This window comes from the organism of the source record quoted next, unplaced genomic scaffold (genome assembly GCF_019419815.1).
Source record: "Pyrus x bretschneideri cultivar Hongxiangsu unplaced genomic scaffold, Pyrus_bretschneideri_v1 Contig51, whole genome shotgun sequence".
Taxonomy (NCBI): Eukaryota; Viridiplantae; Streptophyta; class Magnoliopsida; order Rosales; family Rosaceae; genus Pyrus; species Pyrus x bretschneideri.
In genome coordinates this window covers 2096640-2124401 of record NW_025999789.1, presented here as the reverse complement: position 1 = coordinate 2124401, position 27762 = coordinate 2096640, and the positions used below count along the sequence as shown (strand labels likewise).

At 38.5% G+C, this 27762-nt stretch overlaps 2 protein-coding genes across 2 annotated transcripts; one reads left to right on the top strand and one right to left on the bottom strand.

The window, feature by feature from the left end:
- Positions 1-687: 687 nt before the first annotated feature.
- On the bottom strand, positions 688-17325 carry LOC103967861 (E3 ubiquitin-protein ligase UPL1). The gene is given in 20 exon segments (XM_048570054.1): positions 688-1065; positions 1183-1351; positions 1467-1573; positions 2073-2212; positions 2302-2527; positions 2724-2804; positions 3005-3151; positions 3257-4388; positions 4530-4801; positions 5336-5619; positions 5715-5916; positions 6323-6640; positions 6723-7084; positions 7193-10219; positions 10222-14577; positions 14580-14736; positions 15026-15207; positions 15210-15231; positions 15313-15408; positions 16960-17325. Coding segments are annotated over 19 exon segments (11247 nt in total). The 5' UTR covers positions 16993-17325; the 3' UTR covers positions 688-1065; positions 1183-1248.
- Positions 17326-20464: 3139 nt separating this feature from the next.
- Positions 20465-25196, top strand: LOC103967862 (poly(A)-specific ribonuclease PARN). The gene is given in 8 exon segments (XM_009381184.3): positions 20465-20605; positions 20607-21073; positions 21567-21697; positions 21826-22157; positions 22473-22586; positions 23106-23232; positions 23313-23583; positions 24098-25196. Coding segments are annotated over 8 exon segments (2406 nt in total). The 5' UTR covers positions 20465-20479; the 3' UTR covers positions 24936-25196.
- Positions 25197-27762: the final 2566 nt, after the last annotated feature.

The following is a 27762-nucleotide window of genomic DNA, read 5'->3' as shown; positions in this document are numbered from 1 at the left end:
ATTAGGATCAATTGTACGGCTGAGGTGGGGTGGACGTGGAAGTGTAGAGGTGAAAACGAGAATGCAACAACGCTTCCATTTTCTTCATGAAGAATCCAATTTCTTGTGGAAGAGCATTTAGAAGTACTTATCGAAGAACCTTGTCCCAAAAGTACTGAAAAAATGTTTTTATAATCCTAACGTCATTGTACGTTGCCTAAAGCATCCAAAAGCAATATCGAACGAGCCCTTCCTTTCTTATCCCTTCTTTACTCTATATTTCAAAGCAAATGTCAATGGAAAATCAAGCATTTTTGCTCCATTCGTGAAACCTAATAAATTTTCAAGTGTGGAGCTTTTTTAAGTATAATTTTCTAGAACATTCAAAGAAAAATTACAGAAAATCATGGCAAAAAGCCTTATGGATGGTGTCGTGCATACGTCAGTCAGGCAAATTGGCCAAAATATTCCTCCTTGCATACTGCATTGTCGAAAAATGGTTACGAACCCGGAAAATCACAAGGACTTTCAAGAACGAGTACGTAACTGTTACAGTATCCTAAGCTAATCACGCATTGCCATTAGCGAATGTCAAAACACGGTTTGGCTTAGGATACTGCCCAAGCCAGACGAGTTTCTCTCGCAAGAACCACGAACTAGAGGGCATGTCAGCATGTCCGAGTGCACAAATAAAATTGAAGAGCTAAATTGGAATCACCTTCTCGCCTTTAAATAAATTGAAACCCAAAAGAAACCATCTGGAATTACTTATACATATATATGTTCCTAGGCTTATTACCAAACATTCAGGTAGGAGAAAGTGAAAACTGACTAATCTAAAACAGATATCTAATATGAACACCAAAACAGATTTTCTATCCACATCCATCTGTACCGAATCCCCAATTTTCCGACATGTAAAGAATCCGCTAAAGAATTTCTAAGATTCCAATCCATTGTCACCGAGGAGCTTGCCGGCCTCCCGTCAATAGATAACGCTTTCGGAATTCTTTACAAAATCCACCATCGGTTTCCTCAGAAGTTGCTGTAATTCTGGAAGACAAAATTCAGAACCGGTTCTTTCACCTGCGCAAAGAATGGTGGAGAATAAGAGAGAAACAAACGAATTACAATTTAAGTTGATTTCAGAAAAGATTAACCAAGGTTTTCGAAATAAGGAAGGACAAAAGATGTCGAACTGACATGTACATGCTAACTATACGACCGATGACTGGAATGCTGGGGAAATATCTGCTGAGATTCTTTCTGTCAACCAAAGCCAAATCCTTCACTAGCTTCATGAATAGCAAGTATCAATCGTTCGTGAAGCTGTTCTTTGGTGGTGTACTCAGGAAGGTCAAGCTGGTTAAAGCTGAAAAAGACATAGAACTGCATTAGAAACATCGAGCTTGACGAGAATGTGAAGGGGACAAAGAAACTAACATTTTTGGAAAGACAGGGCCAAAGCAAATTATGTTTACACTAACCATGTATGAGCAGAAGGTAGTCTGTCAGGAGCTCCATAAGCCTTGTGGATCTGAAATTTCTGAGGACCAGAGATACCTTGCAAAGCCCTGAAACCTTCCAATGGAACCTGAAAGTCACAAATATGTTAGTTTTACCGAGTACCAAAATTTGCCCCCACATACGCATCATGTTGCAAGCATACATTTAAATCATTAGCTACGCATGCCATCTCCAATCATTATACAATGGCAAAGTTCAATGAGACAACATGCGCATTGTCAAAAACCATGTTCACAGGAAATGAAATTGACAAATGATATCAAGGTAAATCAACGCAAGTCACACTTCCAACGGACCCTGTGAAAAAACAAAAATGAAATTGACAAATGATATCAAGGTAAAATCAACGTAGGTCACACTTCCAACGGACCCTGTGAAAAAAGTTATGAACATTGTAAAGGGAGGGGTTGGGTTGTTGGGAAAAAGGGATGGAACAAGGGAAAAGAGGGGTCGCATACACTCAGAAAGTACAAAAGCACATACAAAATCCCTTTTAGTCGTGAACCAGCGGATATGGAGAAGTATATATACTATTTTCATATTTCTTTTGTAGTACAAACAGTTACCTTTGATGTTCCAGTCACAAATTGCAGTAGTCTTGCCATGTCCTCCTTGTCGAAACTTTCAACCACGTCCCAGAACCATTTAACAACATCAGATGATGATGTGTAGCCAGTGTACTCGGTATTGGCCTTCAAATCAGCCACTGTAAGGACAATGCCACCATTCAGATATCACAAGAGAAACAAAAGACCATATCAACTATGTAATAAGCTCATTTTAAATGCAACTCACAATCTATCTCTGGAAGACCACTGATAAGTAGCTCAAGCTCCTTGTCATTGAAAATAGAGATAAGCTCTCGCGGGACCAATTCCTCAAACCCCTTCAGGAAGGAAGTAATTTGAGGTCGGATAGCATTTGTCAAGATATGTTCAGCTACAAGGTCAACATACTCGTGCTTCGTCTCTTCTGTAACCCGAATATTTCTTCCTCCAGGTTTCAGCTCATAATCAGTAACCTTTTCAAGAAGGTAGAAAGAAAGGAAAACACAACAAACAAGTACAAAATTAGGCAAACCCATGAGCTCAATTTAATGTTATAACATTGAATGAAAATCAGATTGGCATTTAAGTAAGACTTTACAATAACACTACGTGAAAACCCAAAAGCTTAATAAAGAACAGAACTAAAAAGTTACATATAAATTCAAATACCTCGTTTTTCTCATAAAGGATATGCTTTTCTTCATCCGCATCCATGCTAAACGTCAGGTCAGGAATATCACTCACATCATTCTGGACACGAGAAAAAAAATCAAATTAAAGAAACATACGCAATAGAGGAACCGAGTCTTAATCCTGCAGAAACAGAATTTCAGAAAAACGAATATGACACATTTTAGATCAGTTAAAAAGATATAAAAACCTACAACGAAACCCATTCCAATCCAACCTTGAACTCTTAAAAATCAGAGTGTGATCAAAAGCACGCTAACCTCTAACATCCACTTTAAATTCTTGTAGTAATCAGGATCCACAGCCTCTATATCATGGTAAGTCACCTTTACACCGAGTATATGCTTATAGAAGGATCGAGTGAAATAAACATCCAAAAGTTGCCCATCAAAAAGTGCCTTTGCAACCTGAATAAATTATCATAGCAGCAAAAGTTAAAGAAAAATCTAACACAGACGGAAGAAGCTTATAAGGCCAGTTTCAAAAAGTCAATAATAGTCCAGAAGAATTACCACACGGCCCACAAATTTAAAATAAGACAGATGTTCTGTCTGGTAGACAGAATTAGGGTTAGGCTGGAAAGTTGCATTGTTTCCTACGGTGGTGAAAAGCAATGCCCCCTTGTCAAATATGACCCTTGACAGTAATTGATACCACTCTCGTGTCAGACCTCCAGCATCAATACCCTCTTCCCCTTGGAATTGGACATTTAATCGTCCCTTCATGTCCAGAGTAGGCCGCATGCGCAACTGATTATAAGAATCCTCCAAAACATAAGCCCGCCGAACACTTATTCTCAGAGGACCAGAGAGATGTTGCTCATGCTGCTGCCTAATTCTTGACCGGAAATACGCTCTTTTGTTATCAAAATCAATTAGCCTTGGTGCCTTCAGCATCATAGTAAGGGATTTCTCCAACAAACCTGGATTCTGTCTGATAAAAGCATTTAAAAGCCGGCGATGCTTCTCAGCGAACTTTGTAAATGTAATAGCACCATCAAGCTTTCTCTGAGAATCCCCACAACTGTGGCACTTGGTAGTTGAAGGATCTGAGTTTCCAGAGGACTCTTTGACTTCTCTTGCAGTCACATTCGCCTGGTCTTGCAGCATAGTAGAGAGGTTCTCTTGTAGCTTTTCACACAGAACAAAAAAGGCCTCCATAAAAGGCAGGAGTCTCTGGGTTCCAGGAGGGAGAGGAGACGAAGAAGAACCCTGTGCATGGTCCCCAGTATTTACTATAGACATGGTTCGACAAAAAGAACTCTGACCCAGTGCTGTTTCAGTCGCACTTATACAGTTGCTTAATTCTAGCCACAGTGGCTCAAGTGCAGCATTTAGCTTCCACATGATGGCATGCTCCTCCTGCTCCGCATCATTCTCCAATCCTGAATTCTCACCAGCCCTAGGTGAAGTGAGAGAGCAAAGTGCTTGTAATACACGTAAGATTGCTAACCCAGCCATTGATCCAGCACTCAAACCCAGCATATGTGTGTTCCGGAGAGTGACAAGCTCACCAACAGCTGAGGCACTCAAACGATGAGCCAGTTCTGACAGCGCTGAGACAAATAGTTTTCGATGGGGTGCTGCAACTGAGGCCAACTTCTTCAAGACCTCACCAGCAAGCATATAAAGTTTATCTGAAAGCCTAATCAAGTAAATGGACTCAGATTAGACACTCATAAAAACACAGTTCATATAGTAGCACAAAGAAGAGAGTAGTTAATCTGACAAATACTGCATCTACGTTCAAAGAATGAACATATAAGAATTAGTGAGCTAATAATACCCCTCACGACCAAGAAGGCTGCAAAGATTGTGTAGATCAGATCCTGGTAGCTTCAAGAAAACATTATATGTATCCGTACTCCTCTTTACATCTGAAGTTGATGATTCACCACTAACAGGCTTCTCTCCCTGATTAGATTCTGATTCCAAAGGAGGAACCTTTTGACCATCTCCTGAAGCTTCACCAACTGGCTTATCTGCCCTCTCAGATTGAGACTGGCCCTCTAATTTTGAAGCTGAAGTATACACAACAACCTGAAGCAGGCCCATCACCTGTAGCACACAAAAAAAAAAAAAACATAAAAACATGAGATGGTGCTGAATTATAAATTTTTTGAAAGGATCATGCTGTAGGACATGCTTCAGCAATAAAATAATCAAGATTATGACTCCATATGTACAACTAGGAGATACGGCAAGCAGTACGCACGTTCTCTACCATATGCTTAGTTTTTTTCTTAATTTTTAAGGAGAGAAATAAAATTATGGACCAGGTACTAGCCTTTGTCCAGAATGGTTAACAAGTCAGACATTACAAACAATGAATTACTCCAATCTTAAATTCATATAAGCTCTCACGTATAGTCGAAGTACTGAATATGTGGATACCTAACAACTACCAAGGGATTTTACACACTACACTTTTAAATGAATAGACAAACAGCAACTAATCTCTTCGACTGAATATGTGGATACCTAACAACTACCAAGGGATTTTACACACTACACTTTTAAATGAATAGACAAACAGCAACTAATCTCTCCACGAGGTCATTTTAAACTGGTTAACCATAGAGTAGGTAGTACCTGCTCAAGATCAGCAGTGCCATAATGAGGTCGGTCCAGGAGCTTCAGGAACAATATCAGGGGAATGTCCGCATCCTGGGTGTTTCCAGACTGTTTTGATGAAGATCCTCCTTCTCCAATTTTCTCCTTGCCTTTGTCCTTCTTGGTTTCCATACGGATAGGGCTTAATGACTCAGGAACACCAGAGAAATCAAAGAAAAATAACATATTTGCCACAGCAGAATGATTTGTGGCCAAATAAGTCAAGATCTCAAGAATTCGACGTAGCACCAAGGGAGGAAGACCTATCGAAAATGAATATAAAGCAAACAAATTGTTAGTCCATAAATAGAAGAAACAAATGTATTGCAGATAACTGTTGGAGCGTCAGATGACTTACCATCTAACAACTGTGATCGCCCATAAACAACATTTGAATTGCAACCGTAAAGCCTTTGGGCATTAATAGCTGCTACTCCACCGACTGAGCCCTCAGCCTCAGGTTTGATCATATCAAGCAGATGACGAACTAAGATTGCTCGTGTAACACTATGGGTACATAAGTTCAACAAGAGCCTCTGCAAGAGTCCTTTGCCAAGTGGCTAACCACACACAAAAAAATAAATGGATCATGTTAGCAGAAGATAGTCATTTAATGAATGATTTTATGTGACAGTAAGTAGTACATGTATGTGTACATGCGATATTCAAATAATGTGTTATTTTGAGGTCTTTTAAAGCACAAATTGAGAAAATATAACCCACTTGGTTTTCTACTCTTCAGCCAACCGAAAATTCTTCATATGACGTTTTTTACACATTATTATTTCCATCAACAGGAGCTTTAACACTTGAATAGTACACATAAATTTGTTCAAACCTCCAAACTTTCTAACCATATATGGATTTTTTTAAAAGAAAACCTAAAATTCATATTTTAACGAAACATAAAACTTTCATAACCAGTTATAAACAGTCCAAATACCATTAATTGGAATATGAATTTACCTGCGCTAATCGTAACAGCCTAATTAAAGCTTTCAATTCATCGGCATCCAGAAGTGGCTCTCCTTCGATTTCCTTAACCTTTAAGCTGTCTGCAAGAGCAGAAACTGCCCTCCGGCCAATTGTGACTCCAACACCTCTGTCCATTACCATCTGCCGATCAAAACCCAATCCATTTCTCCGGTTATTTAGCCTCTGGCTGGTTCCAAAAAGGCTGCGAGCCTGATAATGACTCATTGCTCGGTCTCTTAGCCTTTGGGCTTCAGCGAGCAATGGAGAAGGCAATCCAGACAGAACTGCTTCTGAAGAAGTTAAAAGTACCTGGACCAAGAGAAAAATTACATATGCAAGACAAATAATCATTACAATCAAGGTCATGAAAGATGCAGTTCCAGATGAAAACCTCTTCACGTAAATCAGCAGGAAAAGTAGCAATTATTGAAGCGTTGTCCATGTCAACTGGTTGTCCCTCAGCCTGATGTGCAACCCTTTGTGCTCTTTGTTGAGCCAAAACTTCATCTTGGATATCTGGAGGAAGGGCTGCTAAAAACTCAGGATCAATGTCGTCTGCAGAAGGTGGCGCAGAAGATGGAGGTTGAACTGGCTGAGCTTGTTGCGAAGCAAGAACTTCGGCCCTCAAATATTCAGGTAAAGCCTCCAAGAAGGTCGGATCAATTGCATTAGCACCAGCGGCCTCATTATTCAAATCTTGTTCAGCCTGATTAGCTTCTGGAGCAACAGTTGTGTTTTCCCTTGATGGTTCATCTGTACGATTTTCAAAAGTAGGCATGGGATGGCCAATTTCATTTATTTCACCAATGCAATTCATATCAATGTCAATATTTGTTGGCACCAAAGAAGTATGAGAATCACCTGGATTAGGCACATTGAAACCCAAACTTGCCGACACATTACCAACCTGACCCTCTGCTCTTGAGGATCTATCATAACCCACAGCCTCCACAGTAACATCATGGGGATTAGAAGGCACAGAACCCCGTTCACATTGTAAACCAGCACTTATTTCTGCAGACGAGTTGACAGAACCTGCCACCGACCCTACTTGCTCACCAGCAGCACCATTTCCATCACCAATGTCCATGCTATCGCTTGGTGTACTGTTAGTTGAAGGTGGCATAATTGACATTGGTTCAGGTACCTGTAAGAACTCCCCTGCACCTTCGACTATAGATTCTGGATTGACTTGTTCTTGACAGGGAGCAGTGTTAGAACTTGAGTTAACTTGATGTGTTGTTTCATCAACCCCATCTTGACGCTGATCTTCGTTTCTTTCATGGCTGTCATTGCGCTCCCCTGCTACTTGACTATCACTTAAAGGAGGGAGATCTGGCTGTTTCTCCTGCACTCCTGAGTTCTGGGACTGTCGTTCAGCAGGGATATCAGCTGGAGCAAGACTGCGTAATTGCGATATAAAGTGTTCCTCCACTGCTTGTGCAATAGCAGCAGCTTGAGGACCTGCTTGAGGCTGGCCATCATCAGTCCATCGACCATCACCTGGCCCTCTTCGCCCCGATAACTGCAATGAGTCCATACCTACTGAATAATCAGTCAATGGTGGGGGTGCTGCACCACTCAACCGGTCACCAAAAAGATTGCTTGGTACGTGATCATAAGGTAGAACAGGAGCATCAAACATGTAGAAATGAGCAACATCAAAGCTCCCTGATGACAGAGCTTCTAAATCCCTGGATGAATTTCCACCTGCTGACCACATTGAGACCAAATCCCCAGACTGGGATGGTCTTAAAAGGAGAGGATGTTGAAATCCATTTGCTTCTGCAACAGATCGCTCAAAGGAAGACCTACTTGTCTGACGGCGGCGATCAAAACCTATCGGCCTTCTCAGACCAAACAAGTCATCCACATTAACACCTTCAAAAGGTTCAGCAGCAACATCAATGAGACCAGTTCCAGCTCCAGGTTGTCCAAGTACCTGCAAATGATCAAGCCCATCAAGGGCTTCTCTCCATCTCACTTCTATGACACGATTCTCATGAAAATCATCATCATCTTCATCAATCATCCCATCATTGTAACCATCTCCCAAGCCGGTATCATCATGGTCTTCCACATCAGTATCAGCAAGTGACATCATGCCACCACCGTCCTCTGCTATATCCTCATCCTCATCCTCTCCCTCATCATCATCCTCATCATCCTCACCATCATCACCCATGTCATTTTCTAAATCAGCCATGTCCTCTCCCTCGTCGTCATCCTCACCATCATCACCCATGTCGTTTTCTAAATCAGCCATGTCATCATCTGCCCTATTCTCAACACGAAAAGACATCTCAATTTGATCAGTGTTGTGTAGTACATTACCTTCATCCATCTCCTCACGCATGAAATCCATCCCAAGCTCCATCGGTGGATTAGAAGCTATTGGTCCTTCAACTTCTATCCTCATATCTAGTTCCACCAACTGGTTCGGATTTGCATCAGGATTACCTTCACTTTCAGAAGTTCCTTGATCCCCTTGAACAACCTGTATGACGTCTCTCACACCCTGTTCACTGCTTGCATTCTGATTATCCCCCACAGTAGTATCAGCTGATGGGGCAGTTACCTGATCATCAGATCTTCCATTCAACCCTGTGGATTTTTTCTTGCCCGTCTCATCAGATTTAAAGTATTGCTCACTAGCATTAGCAGCCCTTGTTAGGCTTTCTAACGTCTTGAGTATCAAATTCACAGTTTTGGGAGCATCAGGATGGTCTAAGTCAATCACCCGGAAGATACCAGTCAGACACTGAATCATTCCCCCATCTATCATGCTTTTTGCTATGTCTGGTGAAAACCCAGAACCAGATAAGTTGCTGGATGATGAATTTTTAGACAAAATTGAATACACCAAATCAACAAAAGCATAAACGCTTTTATCCGGTAATAAGATGCTCTTGGTGGAAGTACATCCCAAATTCGAAAACGAGGATAAAGCCTTTACAAGTTCACTAATTACTCGTCTGCGCCCTTCACTGGAACGACCACACAGAACTACCAGGAACCAAGAAGCTTTTTCGGACAGTTTGTCTCTCCATTCATCAGGTCCAGCAGACTTATCAATGGTGAGTGGAAGCAATCGATGAATTACATGGTGAAGTATACCACCATGTCCAAGACCATCTGTTTGATTAGATCCCCGCAACTGAGTCATTTCTAAATCCCGTTTAAGTATAACCCCAACTGCATGTACATACATAAGAAGGATATCACTCAGTAATTTGAGAACAAAGGTAACTTTAGCCAACCCTGCAGATCTTTCAGATTCTGACTCCACTTTCCTTGTCTCGTCAACCTTTGATTTACCCTTCACCTTCATAGTGGGTTCATCTACTTCCATAGCGGATGGGTTATTCGAATAGTCTTCCAGGCTATTTGGGAAATGGTATTTGAAGACTATTTCAAGAAGCTGATCTATCACTTGAGTGAGATTGGCAGGGATCTTCTTGTGACTTTTTGCACATTTACCAGATCCATCATGTATCTTATTTTCAGAAATCCGTACACACTCATTGGAAGATAATCCAGCCCCATCACCTACTGCTTTAGATTTTTCCTTTTCCTTCTCTTTTTCCTTCAATAACAGAACAAAGGTTCTACCTCCTGATGTCTCCAACTGACAAACTGCAGAAGCAGCTTTCATAAAAACTACTGGATCTCTAGAGATTACAGGTGCCATTGATGTCAAGAATGTTCGTGCAGAAGTGCGCCCACCATGCCTGTTTCCACTCAGGGCTTGGCGAATCTCCAATTCCATTGCTGTTTGCAGTGTCTGTGGATCTTCAAGGAGATGGCGAACAATAGCAGATGCAACAGTATCATATCCCGGGAAAAAACAACTTCTTGGAAGGCCAAATAGAGCTGCCAAGCCTCCTTTTCAAGGAATTGTAAAGCTAGAGCATGAGTTTTTGTCAAGCGAGCACATAATTGTAAAACAGCCTGCATGATCATTGCTGGGACATGCTGCTTTATCAAGTCACAAGCAACTGCTAGCACTTTATGACTCTCTTCCATAGTCAAATAACCGGTAGATTTCCCCAATATTTTTTCAAATGCTGTGGCAGAATCCTTTTCATAGGCATCCATAAGCTGTTTTTTCTCTGTATCTGATGCAGGGATTGACATACGCTCTCCAGATAATTCAGGTAAAGGCCCTGTCTGAGTATCTTCAACCTTTTCAGAAATTCTGGACCTTGATTGCAACATGTTATCCAAAATAAGCAGCAGAGCACTGATACATTTTGGGACAAGAAGCTCATTGCCTGACTCATCTTTGCCCTTAAAGTTCATCAAGATATCTGTTGCAGTAGTCACAATACCATACCGTGCAGCGACTTCCCTTGTGCTTCCATCCTCAGAAAGAAGTAATGCAATAACATGCGACACCATACTCAACGCACTGGTATCATTAGAAAAATCCAATGGACAATTCTTTAGCTGCTGAGTAAGATAAGATACAACTCTTGGACAGTCTTCCCCTTTGTTCTGGTTGCTAAGTGTCACAAGCAAATCTGTCAAAGGGAATGCCATGGTATCATTACTTTGAAGTAATTTAACCGACGCTGCAAGGACATCATCAACAGGAGGAGCTTTCACACAACCCTCTTCTGCCAGCACATCAACAGACTTTTCAACACTCTCAGCTTTAGATGCATCTGATGAATTTCCCAGTGAAAGAGCAAGTGCTCGAGCCAGTTCATCATCATCCTGCACAGGATCCTCAGGATGACTAAAGAGCCACTCCATGGCCATTTCAACGCTATTTGTTTCCACCCGCCTAAGAGCTTCCTCTGCCCTAGCCCTTGGAAAACCCATCTCAACAATGGTGGTAATAGTATTTTCATCAAGTGGTGGGGTCAATCGCTGGTTTGTACTTCCAGCAATGCCACTGCGATTCTGCTTCACATCTCCAACACCAGAATATACATGCATGACAAGCGAGACAATAGAAGCAATGAAATCTGGACTACAATTTGGAAACATAGGGTGGTTCCAGACAGGAAGTATCACATCAAGAACTTGAGACTGCAGCATACGAATAAAAACTTCTGGTTCCCTTGGCACAGGGAAAAGCCCAATTGACAAACCAACTGCAACTGGCTGCTGAACAAGCAACTGTGCTTGAGAAGCAGAGGTTGTGGATAAGAGTAAAGAAGAATTAACAAAATACTCGAGCACACGGCAATAGCTCTGTAAAGTATCAAGCAGCCACGAACTGTGGGACAGTTTACTTCCTTCACCTGTCCTTTCAGGATCAATACCTGACGTTGACACGGAGTATGGTAGTGTCCACAACAACTGACTAGTAGCTTCAAATGTTGTAAGCAGCTCCTTAAAAGTACCATGGACATAGAAATTATTGACTGTTGCAGTATAACAAGTACGTCGCCTGCTGTCAAATGTAAGCGATACCATATCATCGACAACTTTGCCAAGATATCGACACTTGACTGACAGTGATGTATCGAGCCCAGTTGATGTAGAATGCCCAGAGAAGCTAAGAGACTCGAGAAATATTTTAGCTAGGGCAGTTCCAAGAGTCTTGGAAACCAAACTCAACAACCCAGAGTCAACTCTACGCCGATTTGGTGATGTGAATCCCTTGACAAGAGCTGTGAAGAAGGAACGCAGTGTGGAAGCCAGCTTGTTGAGGATTTCTATCACAAGAACATCAGGACTTTTCTTTTTCAAATCTTGGGAAGTATATGTCTCTGATACTGTTGAGGAAGATTCAGAATCAACATTTAAAGCCTCCAAATGCCGGCCTGTCCTTCCACCCCTTATGCGTGTAAAACCATGACGACTACGACGGTGCAAACCTTCACCAGAGCGAACAACTGATAGAAACTCGCGTTCTCCACCCCACAAGGGCTGATTCCTGATAGAAACTGGGTTCATATATCTCACCATTGGAATATTAGCATCATCATCACTCTCCCTTCCAGAAGCATTAGTCGGAGCTGCCTCAGCACTCTCTGGTTCTTGTTCAGCATTGGTCTTCTCATCTGACTTGACATCATTGCACAGAGAGATTTGCCAAATTATTTCCCGGTAGGTGTTCCCGAGATCTTTCAATACATCAGCATCTGCTGCACCCAGTTCAGACACCACAGTAGTCGTCCCTTTCAACAGAACATTAGACAGAGACAGAATAGCTTCAAGACTGGAAAGATGTCTCAAAACTTGAGTTTGCTTCGCAGATTCCACCAAAGCAAGTTGAGTCCCTCCAACTGAAACAAAAAGTTCATTTGTTGATTTCAGATGCTCTCTCAAGAATAAACATACTGCCCGAGCCAAAGAAGCAGAATGTTGTGGTGAGAAGTTCTTAAATGCGACAGAAATACTCTGGCCAACTGAAACAGAAGGAGGCATCAAGGGCAAGGTAAATAACTGCAGGACAGCTTCAACCCCCTTCTTCTCCACAAATATACGACATGTGTCACCATTCTGAAGTATTGTGTCAAGAAGACGAGCAACATTGCTCACACAGTCAGGAAGAAATATTTCAACATTCCCCACTGAAGAATCAGAAGGTGGCTCCACAGTCTGCTCTGAACTTTCCGTTTTGGATGATTCCCCGTTATCAGACACGACCAAATTCCTCTCTTCTCCATCTGTTTCCATGGGAACAGGAGTAGAAGAGCCCAAAGGATCAATTGACATGTATGAAGCATCAACCCCATGTCCAATTTTTGAAATGGCATTTAAGATCTCAATCAGCATATCCACTCCAGGCCCACGCAATGATGAAGCATGGCGCATTAACTCATCCAATCCACTAGATAACGAACCTGGTGTGTCACTGGTCAGGGCCTTCAGATAAGTTCTTGAAGTAAATATCTTCACAAAGCACCTCAAAGCATTGCGATCTTTCACAACCTGAAGACCATTAGTAGTATTTAAACATAGGGCATCTAGACACTGTGGTATGCATGTAATGGCTTCTGCAGAGCAAAGAACACCATCCATTATAGCATCCAAGAAGGCAGAAGGAAGGCCTGCTGCATCTAAAACTGGAAAACAGGTAGGATCTTTGTGTATTAGATCACTCATGACAGTTGCCGCAAGTGAGAATACCCCACCACCAAAATCCTTTGCCCTTTTAAATATTATGCATAAGCATTGTGGCAATAGACTCTCCTCTGAGCCATAAACACGAGCAGTACTTCCAGGGGCATAAGTCCCCAGGGATATAGCACGCAATAGAGCTTTCATAAGCAATCGTCTGTGATATGAAACCAGTGGTTCTGAATACAAAGGCTGCATGCTGTCTAGCTCTGTAGAAGTTCCTACAGCTACTTGTGCACTACTCCCAATGATGTCAGAATCATCATCTTCATGCTTTGAGCCATTTTCTACATGAGACACTTCCACCTGTAGGCGAGAGATTGTATCGTCTAAACCACCCAAATCCCGAAACAATGCAGCAGCAGGATTACTGTAATCCATAAAAGCTTCTAAAATGTGCACAGATGTGCTGACCAAATGAAGGTGTTGCGGGTTTGTATCTTTAAGCAAAGGCAGAAGGGTGGGAATAAAACCAGCTTCACGCATGGCTGAACAACCTGATGATGATGACACCAAAACTGTGACAAGAGATAATAGAGCCTCAGCAAAAACAACAGACCACTTTGACGTATCTTTGGTGACAAAATCAATGGCCTTCTGCATGAGACTGGACAGGATACCACGATGCCCACCAGATGTGACAGCAGTCAAAACAGTAGGCTGCCGGGATCGATCTTGACAAAGAGCAACCAGTGAAAGAAGACAGAGAATTCGAATTTTCTCAGGAACCACATCCTCAAAGCTCAACAACGACACTAATTCATTGATAAACTCAGGTTCAGTGTTGAAGAAAGAAACAAGGTCGTCAGCATCACTATTTGCTTGAACAAGAACTATGAAGGCATACAAGCGGATGCATGCATACTGCTGCCGAGTAGCTACAGAGCCAAAAGCCCTTGCAAACCGCAATCTTGTCAATAAAGAAAATCTTAAGCTAGAGGGTACTTTGTACTCGGCAATTAACTTACACAAAAGCTCAAGATCCGTCTCTGGATGAGTATTGATGTTAGGTAAGTGAATGATTTGTAAACCTTGGTTGGCAGGGATGTCGCCTGTTGAATCATTTGATGCATAGAACTCAAGATGAAGGGTGCAGCCTAACTTGTAAGCAACAGGGTCACAATCATTCTGTATTACACTAGCAATTAATCCAAGACCCTCTTCTTTCCCCCCCAACCTTGTGCAAGAGCGAATAACTTTGAATTTAGTGCAGCATCTCTAATGGAATACTTTCCAACTGTTTTCTTTAAAAATGCAGCCAATGTCTGCAGGCAACCCTCAGCCACATCCGCATCAGTGCAAGCAAGCAGAGATGAAAGATGCTGCTGCAATAACATGTGAAACAAAGACATAAAACTAATGAATGGGAAAAGGAGGAATTGAAAATAAATGATATTGACTGATGTAAAGAAAAAAAACTAACACAATCAAATGCACAATAATCAGAGTTGTTAATTATCACAACCCAGCTAAAAATAAGCCTTCATCCCATATACAATACCCCAAAAAGCAATAATGGTATAATTGTATATCTAGAAGGAATAAAAACTAACTAATAATAAACAACTGAAAATTACGCACCAACGACGGAGAGGTGAATGATGGAAATTTTACCTCATAAGAACTGTAGAAGTGCTTATTTGTGCAATTCTCCAAAATTATCCTTATTACACGGAGAACTTGAAGAACAGCTTCTCTTGGAAACGGAGGATCAGTCTCTAGAAAATTATCATCAACCTGCAAATCCTTCCTGGATTTTATGTGCTTCTCAAAAAATGAATCAAAATGGTTAAAAGATCAACCCAATGATGGAAATCTCCCTGCACCAGAAATAAAAGCATATAAATCATATTGCATGTAAATAACTGTATTAATGTAACAGTTAAAGGTAATAAAATCACCTTATCGAACTCCCAGATGAAACCTTTCAGAGGTTCCTCTATATTCTCAGAGGGAACAGCAGTGACCCTATTGATGAAGGATCTAATTTTTGGGGGCTGAAACAAAACAAGACCATACAAAAAGTACAAATAGTTGTTAGTACTTTGCAGACTCGCCAAATTGCTTTTATATAAAATTAGTACCCATGTACCACAGAGACAACAAATAAACAAGAAATAGATGACTTATTTGTAAACAATAAGTTCTTCAAGTGCAATAAGGGATGTACAAGGTGTGCAAACAATGAGAAGGGTACACACAACATAGTGCAAACAAGACCATATCCTAGAGATAATTTGTTTTAACACACATTACCCCCTATCACTTTGTTAGAAGTCACCATGCTACCAACAGGAAATAAACAACATTGAAACTAATGTCAAAAAGTTTCAAGAAGCACACAAGTTAAAATGTTGTTAATAGTGCCACACTTGTCTGGTACCTTTAAAGAAAGGATTGAGGTGGCTTGGATTGACCTTAATGAGCCTTAACATAATATGATTACGTTCACTTAATAAAATTTAATTACTGAAAATCTTAAGAGTGACGTCTTCAAAGAGATGCATATAAGGAACTAAGATCATTCACGCACTCACCATTTCATCTCACACTTTTAGCTAAGCACAGTATCTGTTTGAGCAAAATTTTAATCTGTGTGATGTGAATGTACTAAATTTATAACTTGAAAACAATTCATGCATCTAAGTCCCACATATTATGCATAGCAAAAGTCTTAAAGAAAACAACGAACTCCTAACTTCACACATATTTTAATGCATAGCGAAAGTCTTAAAGAAAACGACGAACTCCGAACCTCACCTTGCTGTAACAATTATCCAGTTTCCACACATTTTCTACGAAACATTAAAGCATAAATGTCGAAACCAATTAATCTTGTTCCATTTAGATATTGCCTCCTTATAAAAAGATTAAAACTTCTTTTTCGACAAAATAATCTGTCATGCATGACATTTGCTCCATGAACGTTAACACACTGATAAACAGACTGACGGACCGACCAAACCCCCTGCCACCTCCTCTTCTTCTCTCTCTCAATATTAGCAATTTCAACAAAAACATATAAAGTCATATAGACATTCGATGGAGAAAATAACTCTTTGAACTAAGAAACAATAATGAAACTATTCTAGTCAACTGGTTTGGTCATGAAACATGTACAATCATATCTCTAAGATCTTCCTAGTATTGGTTGCAATCCTCATGCAAAAATCTCACTTCATAAGCTGAATATGTTTGCATTTTCGTACTCCGAATTATATAAACAATTCAATAAAAAGGTAAAAAAATTTAAACTTTCTTATCTTGTATCAGTCCCTAGTTAAACAACCAAAGAAAACATCAAATTGATAGACGCCCAAAACGAATTATATAAGCAATTGCATACAAAAGTGCCACTCACTGGGAAATGAGAAAATGGAGAAAAAGAACATATCCCAAAACCATCAACTTCTCGAAATCAAAACATAGGGAAAACCCAGTACTTTAATCATGTACACACATACATACATATATATATATATATATATATATTATGCGCATGTATGCATAAAAGAATCTAATCGATTCCACAGGTGAAATATACTGACCACTTCAACCGCCCTCCTTCTCTTTAACTTCATATTGGAACTGAAAGCATTGCACGATTGAGAACCGCCTTGAATTGGTACCCGATCAATCACTAAAAAACCAAGAATTGATCGAAGAGCAGAGACTGAATTGGGGAAATTAAAATTCTGCGGCAACTAAAATTGAAGTGAGGAACGTTTTGTAGGGGCGGTTTGACGGCGATCGGATCGTCAAACTTCGATTTTTCGAGAGTGATCAGAGGAAATTTGAGCTTCTTCGCGATCAAGATTAGGGTTTTGATGAGGATCGCACAGAGACAGAAAGGGAAGCAGAGAATTGGAGAAGAAATGAATAACTGAGAAAGAAGCTAGAGTGTGGCATATATAGAGGGGGCAGGAAATTACAGGAAAATTCGGAAAATAAAAAAGAAACAGAGATAGATAAAGGGAGGAGATAAAAATAAAAAATAAAAAAATTGCATAAAAAATAAAATAAGATAATTAAATATATATTGTGCTCTCATTCTCTTTATTGAGACCATACCATTAGTACGAAATCACGGTGATAATGTAATTGTGTCGTAAAAGTCTTTTTTCTATTAAGAGTAAGATAATTTGAATTGGATATGACAATAATTTAGATAATTGGTCTAACGTACATCAAGTTCACTAAACGAGTAAGATAATTGAATTGGATGTGGCAAATAAGCACATTTACTTAACTCACATCTCCATCATGAAAATCTTCATACTACGAATAAGATAATTTAAATTTAATATGACAAAAAAACACAATACTCTAGATTATTGTGTTAACATCCCTATTATTAACTTGTTTGATGTCCAAAAAGTATAATTGTAATTATGTCCAGCTTGTTAAGTAGCTTAATTTTTTTTCTAAATTATGTTTTTTATTATTATCCAGAAAAATAAATAAATTGTATTACAATATTAATTCTTTTTCTCACTAAGCAATGTTTGAATCAAAATTTGCTACAATATCCTTCTAAGTAAATATTTGCTAAATTCAGACCAAAAATGGTGTTTGATCTTTTGTTCTTTGTTTTGATCTTTTACTTTTGTTGGTTTCTGATTTTTTACTAACATCACCCATATAATTTCTCCAATAAACCTCTTTGTGCCTAATTTATACTTGTTTTATCATGTTTATCACACAAAAGCGCCACCAAATAAATTCATAAAAATTTGATTTATTGTAAGAAACTGTACATATTTTGATTGTCAATCAAGTTTGCATTTGTGAAAATGGTATATAACTTACGGAGAATTTTTCTAGTATGTCGGGAACACGACTTAATTGATTGAAATTTTTTTTTTCAAATTTCAAATTATTATATTATGATATTTAATTTTTTTGAGACACTGAAAAATCTCTTTTCGTATAGGGGAAGAGAAAAGAAAAGGAAAGAAAAAAAAAAAAGCAATGATGTGTGTTTCCTTGGTAAAATCGAAAATGGCTAGTGGTGACTAGCAGTGTGTGTACATGTTTCGGCTCTCTACTTTTGGGACTTTCTTAATTGCGAAGGAACAGAGTTTCCGGAGGTTGACAACTTTATTCCAATACCAACCAAAGCATTGAACCCAAATATGCTTTTTTTTTTTTCTTTTTGGTGAAAGAAAACAAGTAAAATTGGAAACATGGACAAAATTTGGACGTCCTAAATGGTGACATTTGGAGGGTCATCATGTGGGGCTTTGTTGAATGATGACCAATTGTAGGAATAAAAGGATGAAGTTGAGTGCATATAGAGTATGAACATATAAGATTGTAAATAATGTTGCTATTAGTATCATTTAGTACTTGAGATTAGTAGTATTCATCTTCATTTGTAAGTAAGAGGTCTTAAATTCGATTATCGCCAAAGGCAAAGTTGAACCACATTGTTATGGCAAATCCATTGTAAAAGTCTACTCTCCCACCCTTTAATGTAGATACTATTGTCTGTTAAAAAAATTAATATTAGTATTAGTAATGATTTACTATTGTAAGTAGTGGATTATTTTGTGGTTAGGGTTTTCATCTTCTAACTTTATTGTGTTTCTTTTATTAAAAGGGACCAGTTGGTTGCTTCGTTGTGACAGTCCACTCTTTGAAAGTCTAAAAGACTCTCAAAGGCATTTTAGCCTCCCTGGGGCACCACTCGTGTGATTCATCAGCTTCAAAAATAGAATACAGGACGTGTCGTGTGAAATACGAGTCTGTAATTTGTCCCCAACCACTAGACCACCCCATGATGGTTAATTTACTGTATTTCAAATTTAGAATTTTCCTCCTTTTTAGTGTAAATTAGAGAATAATATAGTTTGTATTAATAAATAGTGAATTACGACTTATCTCTTAAGAGGCGAGGAAACTAAACACAAGAATAGGTGTCTTACCACTTGAGTTTTAAGTCTATTTCATAATAAATTAGAGAATGGCAGAGAGATTGAAGATTTCAAAACTAAAAATCAGTTAAAAAAACATCAAGTTACCAACTGATAAGTTTTTTTTCTCCAACTCCCTCTAAGTGTTTCATATAAAATTTATACTTTGACAATCTATCTTTATAATTCATTTCATGGAAGAAAGTTACATAAAAGTTTGGCAAAATAGTTGGACTTAAGAGAAATTTTAAATTATAAATACTCCAACCCTGCATACACTTTTGTGTTGTCCATGTTGCACTTACATATTCAGGAATCATGCCATATATTGTCTAGTCCTAGTCGTCACTTAAGAGAAATGTTTCGATGTGTCCAAAACACGATTGGTGCATCAGGTATCAATACAATTGGTCGCAACTTTTTTTTTTTTTTAATTTATATCCAATTGTATTATTACACTTAGTGTATCAAGCCATTTCTTAACATACTGAAAGATCATTCGTCAATAAGATGTGCCTAACACAAAAAAGATTTAACAATAAATATGTATAGCTCTCTACAACCAAACCACAAGTTTCTTGTTACTTTACATATTCCCAAAACATCTTTTCCCCTTCATCACAATGAAAAAAGCAAGCACAAAAAGTGTATGCCATTAACGTAAGTTATTCCTTTCTTGTAAATTAACCTCAAAACCTTCAATATGGACGTGCTCTAGCAATGGCTTGTTCTTGGTCCTTACTTTTTTCCCTCACTGAATAATGAGAATGTTATTTAGACATACAAAATTGATACACTTGCTGACACAATTTTTAATATGATAACAAGTGAGTCTTATATACAATAATAGAGCTGCCTCTATTAGATCGTGCATCATCATCAAGTGTGTTAATTTTTTGGGGGAGTCCCCTTTATTAGTCGTCTCTATTTCTCCAACCCCTTAGCAAAGCGTCCCCTCGATGGGGCATTAGCTGCTCGTTTAATTGGAGCTTTATGAATGTAAGTAAATTAAAACTGTAGCTTCATTGTAGCAATAAATTCTAAGCACAAAAGTATGCGTTTGCTAATTCGTAATCAGAATCAAAATAAGAAGTAGCTGAATCATACAATAACGGCAATGTACATATTTTGGATGAAGGTGTGAAGAGAGAAAATGATGCGTAAAAATCATTTATCCAGACAGAAAACAAAACTTACAGCTCCCTTTGTTGGCTGGGCCCTTCTATATAGCTTTCAAGTTGGGCTTACCCAACCCGATTCCCCAAGGAAAGATTATCGAAAATTGGAGAAACGACGTCGTAGGCGGTATCATTTCATCTTCTACCTTGGGTCTAAAACTCTCTGCACGCCGAGGGCCGAAAGCTCTGGCAAATGCTCAGAAAATGAACACTCACCGCCCGGCGAGGGCGCTGTCACGTGCGATATCATGTGCCCTATCCCACTCCTCTTCCTCTTCGTCGTCCGTACAACAACAATCCTCCACCTTCCCTCTAAAAAACGTGACCAAATCCAACTTCGAGCCGGCCCTCGCCGACCTGCGCCGCCATGTCGCCGCCGCCGACTTCGTGGCCATCGATCTCGAGATGACCGGAATCACCAGCGCTCCGTGGCGTGACTCCCTGGAGTTCGACCGCGCCGACGTCTGCTACCTCAAGGTCAAGGACTCGGCCGAGAAGTTCGCCGTGCTTCAGTTCGGAGTTTGCCCCTTCTGCTGGGACTCCTCCAAGCGCTCCTTCATTGCTCATCCGTATGTGCCTTTTGCTTTTCCTTTCTTGTTTTTCGTTTGTGCTCTGTTTGGCTGCCGAGAAAATGAGGAAGAAAGTAAAAAAAAAAATTAGGGATTTTGCTTGATTTTATTGTTATTGAAACATTGGCAATTGCTTCTCTCTCTGTTGCAATTACCTGTTAGTTTGCTGAGAAAATTTAAAGTTTGAGTCTTTTGCTTTGATCATGATATTTGGATTGAAAAGCTAAATGTGACTGGATTTTCTGGTCAATGTAGGTAATTGAACTTTAAAAGGAGAAAAATACTGAAAATTTGAATTTTTTTTTTTTACGTAAAATGGGTTGCTTTGCCGGGTTTGTAAATTATATTATACATTTGTTTGCTGTCTAGGATAGTTTGAAGCAAATGCGAACGCACACAATCTCCGAGATGAATAAGTTTGTGCAACGATGGTATTTTGGTTTTGAACTTTTTATGTGGTTTTTATTGTGTAACAATATGGGTGTGCTGACAGGCACAATTTTTACATTTTTCCGCGTCAAGAGCTTCCAGTTGCAGGCCCCACTTATGAGTTTCTCTGCCAGACAACATCGATTGATTTCTTAGCTAAATACCAGTTCGATTTTAATGTCTGCATACATGAAGGTAGTGAAATTGTTTGATTTCTTTTTGAAGTAATGGTTAAGGTTTTGTAACTGGTGTGAAAGTTCCTTCCCTGGCTTTTCTTTTATGATGGTTTCAGTTTGTAAAGTTAATTGGTTGTACAATCTCAGGAATATCTTATTTATCCAGAGGGCAGGAAAGTGAGGCACTGAGACGTTTGAGCTTGACATATAATGATGAGTTGTTGACTAGATATTCAAACTTGAAAGAACCTGTTCACATGCCAATGGTGAAGATCGCTGATACTCTCTTTGCTGAACGGATGAAGAACACATTCACTGAATGGCGTGATGGTTTGTTGAACTTGAGAAGTAGTAATGGAGGATTCCAATTTCAGCAAAACTCAAATGATTCCCAACAGTTACAGACCATTTTCTTCAAGATGCGTCCAGCTCTTAGTCTGAAGGGATTCACTTCTCATCAGCTTAGGTTGATTCAAATGGTTGGTTTGGTTTCTACATTTTGATCATCTATCATAAGATTCTCACTTGTAACAAGTTAATCTTGGACGTCTGATCCATGACATGATCCTAGGTATTCTTTAGTAATTGCCTCAAATAAATCAAAAACTTACTCTATTCGCCTTTTCCCTGGTTTTTCAAGGAAAATTAACTTGAAACTGGGTTTTGAATTTTTGTTATAGTATTGTTTTACTTTTTACAATAATGCCGAGATGGACTCTATATGCATAACAAACATTTTTTCTTCTTCTTAGTCATGGTTTTGTTAAGCTGAATATTAAAATTAACGTTTGCAGGTCATTAGAAAGCATTTCCAAGATCTTTCATATGTTCAGGTAAATGGTGAAAAGTCGTGTCAACAGCAACTAGTTGTGCGGACAGATTCCAAGGATGACAGGGATTTGCTTCTGGTAAGTAATCTGTGTCCTCCAGTTTATATGATGTGAAATTTTCAAATGCTCTTCAACTGTTAAAGACTACTTAGGATGTTTACTTTGTGAAATAGTTTTCAGACTTTCGGTTATTAGAATTTTGATAGTTTTCTTATTGAAAATGATTTACTTTCTAAAGGTCTTCATGGTCCGAAGTTTGGGCCTGGAGTTGTTTTTACTTTTTCGTATTCCAATAAGTCAATCAACAAGTTTTCTCTGGATTTCTTTCATAGCCATTGAAACAAACATTAGAGATATTGAAACTCTTCTTTCTCTTCTCTTCTAAGTCTTAACTACAATGTCTGAACACTGTTAATCACTCGTTAATAAACAAACGGCAGTGTGTATGATAATTACTATCAGGGCATAAATTTTGCATATGCTGTAGGTGCATTAGGGAGAACAGAAATTATCACCAAAGGAAGGTCAGTGTATTTGTTATTATGTAATGATCATCTACAGGAGGAATTAAAGTTTTCTGTATGCAATCTTTTGCAGAAAGAGGTTAAGGACAAACATCGTAGGGAAGCAGAGGTGAAAGTTCAAGCTGCAGTTGGGTTTCGTCATGTTATTGACCTTCTTTCCTCAGAACAAAAGTTGATTGTTGGTCACAATTGCTTTCTTGGTACGAGTATTGATGTTACTTTCATAAAAAGGTCAATTTGATTTTATATATTACTAAGATGTCTTCTTGTTGTCATACAGATCTTGCCCATATATACAACAAATTCTTGGGACCTCTACCTTCGACTGCTGAAGAATTTGTCTCTGCTGTTAACAAGTATTTTCCACACATCATTGACACCAAAGTACTGTTGAATACAGATAATGTGCTCCAACAACGGATGAAGAAGTCTAGAACATCACTTTCGTCAGCATTTGCTTTGTTATGTCCAGAAATTGCTCTTGGGAAAAAAAGCACTGATCCAGAAGTCCAATTGTGTGTCAAAGTTGAAGTTCAGGTGGATGATTTGAGGTTTGCTTTTTCCATTCTCTGTCCATAATGATATCTCGGTCATGCTCAATTCATTTAGTTGGTCTCAATGGTTTCCATTGTCACAGTTTGAATGGAAAAAGATATAGAGTTGAAACCGACAGATGAAGGAGAACATTTTTATTAACTTTCAATAATGGCGTAAGGCGCTTAGAGATCTGTCTGAAAACGACTAGGCTGGCATGATATTTTTTTGACCGGGGTTAATTACACATTACATTCTTTAGATGCAACCAACTTTGGAAATCTGTCAGATAACAAGTTCGTATAAGTTTGTCAATTTGTTTCTATTTCTACTTCCTTTACGAGATGTATATACTTGTGCATGCCACGTGGCTCTCTCTCATAGAATAACCATTACATATTGGTTAAAAGAATAACCATTACATATGGAGAAAGATAGTTTTAGTAATGTAACTAAGAATGCCTGTTTAATATACAAATGAAAGGAAAAGCAAAGGAATAAGTCTTTCATATCACGATTATCTATTTGCAGGTCCTCCAACTGGAATTCTGGAGCCAAACATGAAGCAGGATATGATGCTTTTATGACAGGCTGTGTCTTTGCTCAGACATGCAGTCATCTCGGGATTGATTTTCAGGCTTGTTTGTCATCTGAAAAGTTTCCCCACATTGAGAAGCTCCAGAAGCAGATCAACCTTTTATACCTCAGTTGGAGTAATGGAGACATTATTGATTTAACCACCGGTAAGAAGAAAGCAATGTCTTCGGGGTATAATAATCACAAAAAGAGGTACGCGCAGATTATGTTTGAGAACATTGCTTTAATCTGGGGATTCCCATCAAAACTCAAGGCACGAGATATAAGGGAGTGCATCACAAAAGTCTTTGGCCCAACCTCTGTCACGTCTGTCTACCACTTGGATGAAACTGCAGTATTCATTCAGTTTAGCAAGGAAAAATTTGTCTCTGAATTTCTGGCGTTGAAGGAAACATTAGAGAGAAGTGATGGTCCAGTCTCGGTTTTGCATCCCCTCACGGGACTTTTGGAAGGTGGAAGCACCCGAGCTGCTAATTATGAAACTTACAAAGAAATCTGCAGTTCAGCTAGCGCAAAAGTCTTGTTTGCAGATCAGGCGGAGGCAGTTGGTATTAAATGGAAAACTAAATTGGTTGAATCTACGGAAGCATCAGAGACCCTAAAACGAGAGATCTTCGATGAGAAAAGTGATGTGAATCCTGCTTCGAAGTCCGAAAAACTGAGAAGTAACACAGATAATGCGCAAGATGATCCGTTGCGTGGGCGACTCTCACATTATAAGATCATAGACACTTTAATTACTTCTGAAGGCGATCGAATCAGAACTAATTAGTACCCGGATTGGAGGTTTTGCTGACTTAGTGATTCAAACTAATTCATACAGTTTCTACTTATTGTGACATTGGCCTGAAGCAATCTGTAGGTTCTGTACTTCACTGAGATTTTGTTATACTGTTAGGAACGTGAGATTAGGAAGAAAAGAAATGTAATTATCTGTACTAAAATGGCTTTTTTTTTTTTTTTTTTGCCGATACTTGTATGAATTATTGATCTGATTTATTGCCAGTTATTTCCAAATCTCATTTACCTTGAATCCATTGTATCAAGGCTTTGGCAAGTTAGTAGTATTTAGTTTTTTTTTTGTAAATTTTTTCCTCAGGCTGTGCATCAATGGAGATACTTTTTTTGCCACCAATTAATCAATCAACCACGTATAATAAAAAAAAAAAAATATATATATATATATATTAAGATATATTTTCAAAAATAGAGGATAATTGATGGTAAATTATGATTATTCATTTTTTTTATTAATAAGAATAAGGTTAATTAGAAATTATACACTGCTCAAGATTATGATCAAGCTGATTCACAGTGTAAACTACGGTTAGTTCACTTTTTTAATGTATGACGTCAATGGATATATGTCTCCGGTCGCCCTCAGGCATCAAAATATCTGAATTATTTTCAGAATGCCTTTTGATTTTTCTTCTGTATCGGCACATGAACTTCACTTGCATCTCTAGGGCATGAACACGTGTCTCATGGCAGAAGGCCCCACATTTCAATCAATGGATCCAACGGTTGTGATCCATTCATCGATTCTCCCCCACGACCCTACGATGAGGGGAGCTGTCTAATAGCAATATTGCAGGCTTCCTCTTGGTTTTTGAAATTTTTTGGGAACTATTTATTTTACGTGTGGCTTAAAAGGAAAACATTTATTTTCACATGCGTTGAGAAATTTTGCAATATATGCAGAAGACGAGTAGTATATTATATGTCATTATATACATAGATAAAAGTTTTATTTTGAGTTTTTCAAGTGTCCTTTTATTTGTACAATGTCATGTAATGTATAGTCTCGTGTTTTGGACACGTTGAAAAATCTCTTTAGTTATAGCTACAAGAATAAGACCTAGTGAGTACTGACCAATCAAAGATGCTCAGAGTTTATTAATCTTTTAAGTTCCTTGTCACGGCTGATGAGCCCATTAAATGGACCTCCCTAATACTGCTCAGTCTGAATTAGAGGGTGGACAATGACATTACAACGATGATATTTAAACTATCTGGGTGGGTGGGAAAGTAAATTACTTGGGAAATATAGTCATTTACGAGATTTGAACCTAATATTTTTCATTTGAATAAAGATAAATAACATGATGAAGTAACAAGTTTAGGTGTATTATAGTAGAAGATTAAAATCAGTACCACGAACTCAAAAGTAGTCTAATGCTACACTTAACTATATTTTCATATTATATTCGTACCACTTTTTTAATAAAAGTAGAGTCAATCTACATATACAAATCCCTTTTTTAGTATAAAGATAGTACAAATGTGGTAAGAGTAACATGTTTGAATTGTAAATGAAAATTTGATTGATTTGATTTGGTATACTATTAACAATGTATTACGAAGACTTTCACTAAACCATATAGATTGGCATGGCACCGATCGAATAATTAGCTCACTGTTGTTTGTATTTTAAAATTTTATCGTGCACTTTTGACGAATGTATTTTTTTTTTAAATATAAAATTTGATATGTAAAATGAAAATTTCAAAGTGCAAATTATAAAGTACGCACAATTCGTGAGAGAAAGGTCGTCGCTGTTCATATGCCAGATCACCAGCCTACAACCCGTGCATGTCCTCCACGTGTCACCACTCAACCGTCACGATATTCTCCACAGTCACGAAAGCAACAGGTTTATCGGTTATCACGGGTGATGTCAGGTGAGGTGAGAGAGAAACAAAGACCCTTTCTTTGATCCGGCTGACCTGAAATAGCCGGTCAACATCCACCCCCACCATTTTTGGTTACCCATTTATGACGTTGCTTACACCACGGGTCTTATTATTCTTTATCAACGTCATTTTCTCCTTAATTAAATACCATTTTAAATTTTATTGGTGCCATTAACGACTTTGAGTCCTTTGACAGTGAAAAGTTTCATCACGATTGAAAGGAATCTCCCAAGTTCCAACTCCAAATTTGTTCAAACGGGTAAGCTTGCATACACGAGAAAAAAAAAGGTGTTCTTTCTTATCCCGTTATGTTAATTAGGCAGCCTGTTTTTAATTAAAACGTAAGTTTAATTTCGGATAATAGTAACGCTTGGGTTTGAATAGATTTGAAATCCTATATACTACCTTGTATTTAAAATATTTACGAAATCATCGATATTTTCATTGAAATATCTGAAAAATTAAGAATCGATACATAAGGGGTAAAATGCAACTTCATCCTATATCGGCAGGATATAGAAAATCAATAAATATCTACAATTTTTACCAATAGACTACATATTTTTTGCCGGAACTCATTTCAAATTTCAAACTTTTGAATTTTTATGAGAAATTTTTTTTAATTTCAACTAAATCTGAATGAGAAATACCATATTGCAAATTTCCCTAATATCTGTGAAAAAAACCGATATCGATATATCTACCTATATTTTCATAAATTTACATATCGATATTTGTACTTATATCGATATTTTAAACGGTGACGATCCCATGATGTTTAATACAACATCTAAATCATAAAATAAAAACAAGTGTCGAAACTAGTTTGCCCTCACTAGCCGGTCATAAAACAAGTCACCGGTTATAGGCAGGGGCCAGGTCCCTATAAGATGAACACTATTCATC